Raw genomic sequence first — 10238 nt, 5'->3', positions numbered from 1 at the left:
CAGAAGTGTTGCAAATTCATTTTGTGTCACCTTTTTTTTATTCCACTCTTGACCTGAAGTCCTGAGGTGACTCGAGTCAAACGAAGAGAGAGAGAGCGCCCTCTGCCAGCTCACCCTGAAACTGAGGCTCAGGGCAAGAGTCAGTCCAAACTGTTTAAAGAGAAGAACAGACATCACATATATGATGACCAATTTAACCTTTAACAAAGTCCTCAGGAGAGGTTTCTACTTTGCAATTACATATTCTGAAGGAAGACAAAGACATCTCTATTCACCAACAAAATAAATATATATAACTTGAGAGATATTAACTGTCTTTTTTAGTCACTTTCCAATGGGACAAATAATGAACAAAACATATTAATGTCCCTTTAAATGATCTATCTGCTGTTGCTTTATCAATGTTCTGATTTGGCAACGTGTGGCATTAGTGCCCCACGAGAGAGCACTGTTGAAACTGAAAGTGTGTGGGGGGGAGGGAGGGAGAAAGGGAGAGAGAGAGAGAGAGAGAGAGAGAGAGAGAGAGAGAGAGAGAGAGAGAGAGAGAGCTCCAGGGCGATGAAGAGGTTAAGCCAGCCCCCTCTTGCTGCTCTCTCCCGCCGGTTGCAGCCCATCAGTCCACCGCTGCCTCCCTCAGCAGCTTTACGCAGAGGTTCAACCTCCGCTTTACGCAGCAGCTGAGGACAGATCCGAACTTTTTAAACTTCCAGGTCGTGCGTCTCCTCTCCGGCCCGCTCGCGCCTCCTCTCCTCGCTCCTCACGAGAAGCCCCATCGTCGGCAGCAGCGGACGCATGGAGATCTAACTGTGCTCCACATTTTTTTTTTGTCGCTCGTTTTTGGCTCCTCCGTCGGATCTTTTTTTTTTGTTGTTGTGGTCTGCTCATGCGTCCGGGAATGCCATGGCCACTCCGAGCGCACAGCAGCAGGATTATTTCAGATCGGTGAGCAGCGAGTCCACCACCTACATGATGGTCCCGGCCGGCGGGCCGGGCGGGCCGATCGGGACGAGGCGCCGGGAGGCGCCGTCCAAGATGTGGGTGGCGATGGTGGTGATCGTGGTGGTGGTGCTGCAGATCGCCTCCACCACGGGGCTCTTCCTCTACCTGAACATGTCCATATCGCAGGTAAGAGCTGTCTGTTAAAGAGGGCTGTAACCCTGCAGAGAATGCGCTCTTTTGCGCACTGATTTAGTGAGAAATACATGCTTTGCGTGAGGGACGTTTTCATGTGTGGAAACTTCGTCCCCGCGCTCTCACGCGGACAACAGCTCAGCGTGACTGAATTTGTGAAACAATGCAATCCGGAGTTTACGAGCACAAAAGACGAGAGGGAATGAGCCGGCAGCGTTTATCCAACTAAACGGGTCTAAACCGCGTGCTTAAGTGAACATATTGGAGCCATTTGGGTAGAAAGTAGTGCTGGTTGACTTTAAGTAGGTTGCAGATGTTGTGTGCAGAGGTGAACTATGCAGGTCAGTGATGGAGGTGGGATAACACCCTCCTGGGGTTTTATTCAAGCCTTTTTTATCCACTTTCTAAATATATTTCTACAACCTCCAGAGCAACAAGTCCTCTGCTGCAACATTTGCACAGCTGAGGTTTGATTGCTGCACTCTATAAATCAGAGCTGCTATCGCCGCGGGAGAATTTCTGTGGCACTGCAGATGTGCACGTGAGTGTTGTCCCGTTAGGGAGGAAAACACGAAATTAAATCAGCAGCTTCCACAGCTTTGGTTCAGTGCAGCGAGGCAGAAGTCCACTGTAACGTCACTGTGCTCATCCTCATCCTCTGTTATGGATTTAAGGAACAGTTACTGTGATTTAAAGGCACACACACACACAGACAGTTGAACGATTAGGTTGAGGTCAACAGCAAGAGGTGCTGCATATGGTTCCCGATGCTTCGCTGGAAGTGCACATGTTGGATCTTTTTGACAAATCGACGGTGGATGGAGCTTGAAAGCCACGCTCGGGTCCCAGCGAGAGGCCAGTTTAATAAAGTGTAACGCTACTCCTCCTGCTCAGGGAGAGGGAGCCGGTTGTGCCTCTTCTCCACATGAGTGCATCAAAATCTGAGCATCTCTTCAACAGTCTTGTCACGGATCGTGTGGCGGCTGGAAAAGGCGAACGTTTTTCCCATTTAAGGATAAGGAAGACACATGATACTCGAGGTTTTCTTTCAGAGGCTTTTGCATCAATCAAAACAGCGGGTGTTGTGTTGACATTCAAAGCTTTCTAAGCTGCTGCTTTTACCAGAAAGCGAGTGAGCCATCAGGGGCTCGGTGTGATGGAACATTTGTGCATTGAAAGCATCACATTTTTGGACATTTTGGCGAGACCATCAATAGATGCTTTTGTGTTAAGAAGACAGAAATACAGGTTGCATATACATGACTCACTGCCATAAATAGCAAACTATAGTAGAAACTTTTCTTAACTAATGAAAGGATTTATGCATGTTAAGTTGAGCAACAGCAAGTTAACATCTGTCTCGGATGTGAGTGCGAACACACAGAGGATGAAAACTGATTTTAAATCATGCATTAGACCTTTTTGCGTCAGAAATTCAAAATTTCTTTTTGTACACGACTGTCCTGCCACGAGAGGAACTTGCCTGCTTCCAATTTACTTACAGTCATGAAAGCAACAATCCTGTGCATCACAGCGGAGCCAGCTATAGAAATGTATTGTACATGCTTTATTGCATTAGGTCATGAGTGAATACATAGATGTATTAGGGAGGTCAAAAGGCTAAGTTACAGCTCCATCTCTGGGTTTGAGTTCTTTTTCAACGCGTCAAAGCCGGCAGGAAATCGCATCAGGAATAGTTTAGGGATGACACTGGAGGGAGAACGAAGGGGAAAACACTGAGCTGTATCGTCTGCATGGCGAGGATTTGGGAATCCCCCGGTTCTCAAGCGAAGGCCAGCTATTTTTAAATCTGGAAACAGGACCCTGTTCTTTGAATCGCAGTGGAGTCACCACCCCTAACGCCGGAGCGGTGGAGACAAAAAAGATGCTTGGAACAAATGAACGGGGCACAATGAGGAATGCTCCGGTGTTGCCTCGGCTGCTGCTGCATTCACAAACAAAACAAGCAAACACATGTAGCCTCAATGCAGAAGCTCAGGCTGGATGTTTCCCGCTGGTTCTCGTGTCTGGATGAGGCTGTTTGTGCAAACTGGTTATTTCGATGTGAAATTGACAAATGCTTCTGCATTTCTAACTCCAGAGGCCAAATTAAACCCAGTAGTTGAGTCACATCTCACAGTTGGCTAGCAGAGACAGTGAACTCAAGACCGATGTCCCGTTTGGAGGAATAATAGACCTTTTCATTGGCGTTCTGTTGCGAGGACAACTGCTTTGGTCCAAGTTTAACTTCCTGTTCGCTGAAGCATTAACAAACACTGCAACAGGAAATACAAAAGGAGCCCATTCAGATGGTTTATGTTCTCGAGGTAAGAGCAGGAAAACTTAGCAGTTAGCTGCAATGATAGAACAGGAGTAGAATGGACAAAAGACAATGGTGATTGTTGTTAGCTGTCATGGTGACAACACATGTAAGTGGGGCCATAAAGTGTGATCGCAGCTGGCTGGGAGGAGAGCGGCCCATTGTTTGGCTCATTGTAAACGGTGTAGCATTAAAGCATGGTGGAATTAGCTTACTAGTCAGCTGTCCACGAGCTACTTAGCTAGCTTGCTAATTCCACCGTGCTTTAATGCTACACCGGTTACTGAAAATGAGCCAAAACAAAGTTGTCAATCATCGTTTTAGTCGTTACCGCAAATCCTCACCTCAGGGAGTCCGCGATTTGCCGTAAGTCTGTTTAGATTATACACAAGTTAGCCCGCTACGACACTCCCAATGACAACGAATGAATTAATCAGTAAAATACACATTAGTTGCAGCCCGTCTGTCTGTTATGTATCTTTGTGTCTGAAGAGATGAAACTATATCAGCTGTGTTTCAGTTGCAATATGTTGCATCTTTTAATCTGCATTAAAATGGGGGTTTTCTGTGTGTGTGTGTGTGTGTGATTGGCATTCCATTCCTCACACTTCACTGGTCCACTTTATTATTGTTTGGGTTCACAGACAGGCTGACTCACCCCTACATGCAACAATACACCCGGTGTGTGTGTCTGTGTGTGTGTGTGTGTGTGTGGTCTGACTCACACAGAAGAAGTTTGAGCTTACTGTGGATGTTTCTTAGGGTGTGTGGTCCGTTTAGCCACCCCCAAAAAGTCAATTTTTTGGTCTTTTCTATCTGTGTTAGTGTGATTTAAGTGTGTTTTTACGTGTGTGATCGTATGCTGTTATCTTTGTGATAACATGAAAACCTCCAGACATAGAACAAATTTGTCAGGTCCACAAAGAAACAGATTTTACTTTGGATCAGGTGTTAGAGTTCGGTGAAGTTACAACACTATGAAGTAGGCTAGATAAGGTAACCAGCCTTATTAGAGCGCCTCAGTTCTTTGACAACGAAATAATTACATTTTGAACGCTTATTGTCAACAAGACTGAACTCTCGTGGATCATTTCTGCACAGTTTTTCAGTGGGAGCCGGTACATTTGCAAGTGATCCAAGCAAAGTCGCTATAGATAAAAGGCGGCGCTGCAGTTGATTCATCTAACAGCCGATCAACAGAAAATTAAACTGCAACTTTTTGCTAATCAAAAACTCGTTTAAGTCACTAAACACAGTAGTTGATTCTTAAATATGAAGATTTTATGCTTTTCTTTGCTGTACAGGATAGTAAACTACACATCTTGGGGTTTTGGACTGTTGGTGCACATAAGACATTTGAAGACTTCATGTTGGGATGATTTATAAACAAAATGATTAATAGACTAATCAATAAAGCAATTAGCAGATTCATTGATAGTCAAAATATACAGTTATTTACAGCTAGATATCCAGCAGACATTTGCCCTCCAAAGGTGGCATTTGTAATCGCACCGTCCCCGGTTCAAAACCTGCATTCTCTCTCGTGTCCACCAGGGGGCGACTCCTCTGGTTGTATAGAAGTCTATGAGAAAATGACTCTACTTCTCTCTTGATTTATTACCTCAGTAAACATTGTAAACATGAGTTTATGGTCTCAATCTCTAGTTTCAAGTCTTCTTCAGTACAGCATGATGTTCATTTAGTACATTATGGTCCATTTAGAGTCAAACAGACCATAAAGCAGGGGATGCTTTAGGGCGGGGCTACACAGTGATTGACAGGTCTCTACCACTTTCACAGTGTGTTTTCACTTCATGAACGTTAACTAACATGTTGGTCGCCTAGAAATGTCTTCCTTCAGTTGTACTTAGCTCCACTCTCTGGTGTCACTTGTGGTTGCTAAAAACCAAGATGGCGACGGCCAAAATGCCAAACTTAAGGCTTCAAAAACAGCAGTCCACAAAAACCAATAGGTGACGTCACAGTGAATACGTCTACTTCCTATATACAGTCTATGGTCACCCTCCGTATTTCATCTTTAACTCTACATGTAACTGTCAAATCAAGACAGAAATCCCCTTTATTTAAGAGTTAAAAGTAGAAAAAAAACAATCCGTGTACGTGTTGATGTCTGCAAACAAATGTTGCTTTGATTCCTCTGTGGGATTTCCCTTTATAAAGATAGCGCCTGACGAAGAGCCGGACAGGAAACACGAGGACAGAGATGAAATGCAACAAATGTCCCTCAGCTAGAATCGATGCATCACTCTCTAACCACCGGGCCTCATATTACTTGAGTTGCCTCACATGACCTCCGCTGCTTTTTCGGTTGCTGCCTACGTGTTTCTTGTGACACAACATCATAAGAAAAGCTCCCTGCTGAACCTAAACGTCTGCACACAGGCAAAGATACCTGCTAGAAAATAGTGTTGGTGGTCATCTCCATCCACGCACACACACAGTCATTTCTCAGTCCTCCCTTCTTGTGTGGCCTCAGCTGTTGTTGCCAAGAAATGTCTGCCGCTACCTCCTATAGCGCAGTATAGAACAGTATAGGCCTGTTGCTGTATATTTAACCCAGCGTTTCACACTGGATCAGGTTTTATTGGTGGAGGTGAAGGTCAGCGTTACTATTAGAGGATCAATGGATGTCATATAGCAAGAGTGGCTACGTGTGCTGGGGGGGGGGGGGGGAGTGAAAAGTGTGTTTTTTAGGGGGGGGGGGGGGTCTTTCAGTGTGTTCATCATCAGATACCAATTTAGGCTCAAATCATATCCTACACTGCAAATATTTTGATTTAATTTAAAGCTTCTAATATAAACCTACATCACCAGACTCTGTTGCCAAAATACACATCTTTCGGCCTTCTCTCTTCATCACACCTTCCTTCTTTCCTTCTCTCTCCCTGTCTTTTCCCCCCCCTGCAGTCTCTGGTGTTATGGTTCAAGTCCAAATCGGAGAATCGAGTTACAGTTTTAGGGCTCTTGGGGGAGGGAGGACGAATTTTTCAGGGGCGACACACAAGCAGTTCTTTTCTTTTGCTTTTTATGGAGATAGGAGTGGAGGAGTTATTCTTTGGCAGTGGATGTGTGCGTGTGTGTGCATCTAAACAGGGCCTGGGCCGCTCTCCAAAGTTACACGAGGTGTTTATATGGGTGTAACACACAAAAAGAACAAGGCATGGTTAATGGGAGAAGGTGAAAGACATGTATTTGGCCTTATTTTGCCTTCATGACTCAACGAAGATGACGAGGCCAAAACTGACAAAACTCAACTGAGTAATCCCAGAGTAACAGACATGTTGGCTCGAGCAGTGGGGGACACACTTTATTAAAAATGACAAACCTTTGCGATCCAATTTACAATAGGTCATTATTTTTACTGCCATTTCCACCAAAAAACTGCTTTGTTTTATGCATGTTTTATTGAAAACACAAACACATGTTAACTACTTTATAAATGAGACTAAATAAATGCATTCAGGTGGATTAACAGGCTCTTGTTTCTTTCCTCTGATCAGTGACACAAACAGAATGTACGCTAGTGTTTCATATTAGAGTCAACGTTATAAGAAGGCTACAACTATCAGAGCAATACGGCTCAAAGGTGTTCTGCAGATGTAAAAGATAAAACTCTGAAGTCAGTCTTTGGGAGTCACACATTCGGACAATCTCCGTAGTTTTGTTGCTAAAATAATAATAGAGTTGGAAAAAAACAATCACAAAACCTGCTCGGCAGAACCAGTCTTAAGTTCGGCTCTTCATATTTGGGCGTGACGTGCAGAAGTTGCTTGTAAACACTCGTCATAGCAGAAACACGCACAGACCTGTTGTTTCTGCAGCTGCTCTGCTAACGTGCTAACAGACCGTTCACTCGTTGTTGGTGCGGTTCAAAGATTGGACAATAAACTTATGGAGATACCGGGTTGTGATTGGCCTGTCTGAATGCAGGATATGTAGGTTTGTTAGACGTCGTTCTAGCAACGCTAGAAGGGGAACCTAGAGCATCATAGTTTGGATCTTAGGAGCACTGACGGTGAAGCGTCGGTATTTGACGAGTTGGGAGTGATGATGTGTTGCGGAATCCCCTTAAGCTTGGTGGGCGAAGCTCTCCGATTGTCTGATACATGTCAGACAATGTCATGTAAACCAACAAATAGACACGTCCTGATTCGATTTCCTGCTAAAAAAAAGCTCTTCTTCCTTCATGATGTTGTGTCTTTGATGATGAGAAAGACGGTCGTGATGATGATGATGATGAGAAATGGAGATGAGGTTCTTTAATTAGACTTCTAGACTTTTAAATCCTAAACTGGATCCTACATTTCTTTAGCTTTTTCCAAACATTTGAAAGCTCCTGTTGGAGCCAAACAAGACATAACCCAAATGTTTTCACAAGCTGAGAAGTACTCCTCGTGATGGGTAAACTGTGTGAAATTGAGAGGAAATGGTGAATCAGAATACTTATAGATTTAAACTCTGATGAACTCTTCTGTGGCTCCTATTTTTTGCAAACTCGTGTCGTTCAGCGGAGCAGGATTTAAACCGTTAGTTCTAAATTTCAAATTCCCCAAAGTCTCCGAAAAGACCAAATATGTCAGCCTCAATTTCAAGTAAATATGTGAAATCCAGTATATTTTCATTTGAATACATGTTACAGCTGTTGGCATCTTGGGTTTGAATAATAGTTGAAGTGAAGTGTTATGAATATATATGATACGATACTGTGTTTTCTAAAAGATAAACATATTTAAGGGGAAAGTCGAGAACTTAAGAAGTTAAAGTTTTAACTAAACATGTCTTTTCCACTATTTGTGCTAAGCTAAGCTAACTGGCTGCTGTGCTAGTGTTACAGACACGTAAGCAGTATCAATCTATTCAACTAAGTCTCTGCAAGAAGGGAAAATAGGGTATTTCCCGAAATCTTGAACTATTCCTTTAATACGACTCTTAGAAAACCAACAGTAAGATCTCAGGAAACAAGATTATCTTTAACTTTTTAGCAAAATATCTTCACATTTTAAATTAGAAGTCATTTTAAATGCAGCACGCAGCACCCAAGACAAGCAGAAATTAATTTAGCTCTAAAAATCCTTGCAGCTATTATGTGTTTGAGCCTTAATCTGCAACCTTTGGGCGCATCATCTTTGCTCCCAATCTTTCCTGTTTCTCTCCGTTAAGTAATCTCTAAACCCCCCCCCACACCCCCGAGACAAGATTTCTAGCAAATGAGGTAATAAAAGTTAGCAAACATGGTGTTTCCTCACCACAAAGTGTCTCATAAGTGGTGGAAGATAGAGAGTTGCAACAGAGAGAGATCATTTGTAAGTAAAATAATAAATAAACGAGGACTGGAGAGGAGTCTGTTGCTGTGCATTACATCATCTGATGGACGGCAGATCCACACATACGCGACCTTGGTTCAGCAGCTTGACACGTGAAAAAACCGGATATTTGTGTTTCCGCGTTGGAATGCTCATTATAATGTGGATACAGCTGTGTGTGTGTGTGTGTGTGTGTGTGCCAACAGCTGGTTCTGTGTTATCACTCTTGTTTGCTCAGTCAAAATGGCTATAAAGCGCTGATTAACTATTTTGGGGCGCTAATGGACCTCTGCTACATGCGGTGACTGATATCGGTGCTGCCGAACCTTCTGTGCACATGTAAGCACCTGTTTTCACTTCTTTAGATATCTGTATAGCGCGTTGACTGCTGAGTCAGCTGAATGTCTGTGCTCTGCATATTCGTGTCAGCTTCTGTTAGTCACCGTCTCCGGCTGATGACACCCAGTAGTGAAGTAATGAACTGTACATCTGAAAGCTTTCTGTTTTGAATCTGCTGGATTTTTTATTTTATTTTTTTCTGCTCACGCTCAAAAAACCAAAAGCGCTGTGATGAAATGGTGAAAGACGAGTACAACCGGTAAGATAAACTCCTATTAACGGGATAAAGCGTTAAAAATGTAACGTAAAAACGTCAGAGTCAGTCTCCGCTCTAGAAAGAAAGGTTCAGAAATCAAGACTTGGAATGACAGTGAGACGAAAAGGAGGAAAGAGATGAAACTATTATTGAGCTGAACATAAAACCACAGGAAGTAGAGATTTCTTAGTTCAGTGAAACCTGCTGCACCAGTCTCACAATACTTGTGTTATTCCAACAACTTTATCAGAAACAGTGTGGTCTGTATGAACCTGAAATTGAGTTTGTCGGTTTATTCAACAAAAACAGAACTTGGAGCCGACGCATGATTCAGTTTCAGTAAATAAGCCTCAATGATTGCATATTGGGTGGTGTTACCAGGAAACAGATGGTTAAAGATATAATGTACGTAAATTGGAGCGTGGATCTTCTGTGTGTTGACCCCCGACAGTGTAATGTCCTTCCTCATCTCAGATCTCCCCTGTAGGAGCCCCATGTGGCTCCCATCATATGGAAACCAAATCCTCCCAACTCTCTGTGTGTGTGTCGTATCAAAGGAGAGGCAAGCTGCGTTGCCCTGTTGGAACTTGTCCAATCGGTCCAAGGAGAGACGTTTGGTTTGGGTAATGGGGGGGGGGACGACAAGCGGAAAAAAGGTGAGATGAAGATATTTTCTGAAGGTTGCTTTGTGATTTTAACATAGTTTGCCAGAGTTTCTGAGGACCAAATGCCAACATAATTGTCATACAATATTGCAAAGATTAAAAACTATCCATCAAAAGCTATTGAAATTCCTTCAGATTTAGCAGCTCCAAGACAAAACACACACACACACACACGCCTAATGTGCTAAATATGCACCTCCTGT

General features: G+C 43.3%; 1 protein-coding gene across 2 annotated transcripts in view; it reads left to right on the top strand.

The window, feature by feature from the left end:
• The first annotated feature begins 803 nt into the window (after positions 1–803).
• Positions 804–10238, top strand: part of tnfsf10l (TNF superfamily member 10, like) — a 48477-nt gene continuing 39042 nt past the window's right edge. For both annotated transcript variants that reach the window (XM_031850752.1, XM_031850751.1), the window contains exon 1: positions 804–1125. In XM_031850752.1, coding sequence (XP_031706612.1) covers positions 901–1125 — 225 coding nt within the window. In that variant the 5' untranslated portion in view covers positions 804–900. The remainder of the gene's footprint in view (positions 1126–10238) is intronic.

The sequence above is a fragment of the Anarrhichthys ocellatus genome, unplaced genomic scaffold (genome assembly GCF_004355925.1).
Source record: "Anarrhichthys ocellatus isolate YVR2014 unplaced genomic scaffold, GSC_Weel_1.0 scaffold11, whole genome shotgun sequence".
In the NCBI taxonomy this organism is placed as follows: domain Eukaryota; kingdom Metazoa; phylum Chordata; class Actinopteri; order Perciformes; family Anarhichadidae; genus Anarrhichthys; species Anarrhichthys ocellatus.
This window is presented reverse-complemented; position numbering and strand designations above follow the sequence as displayed.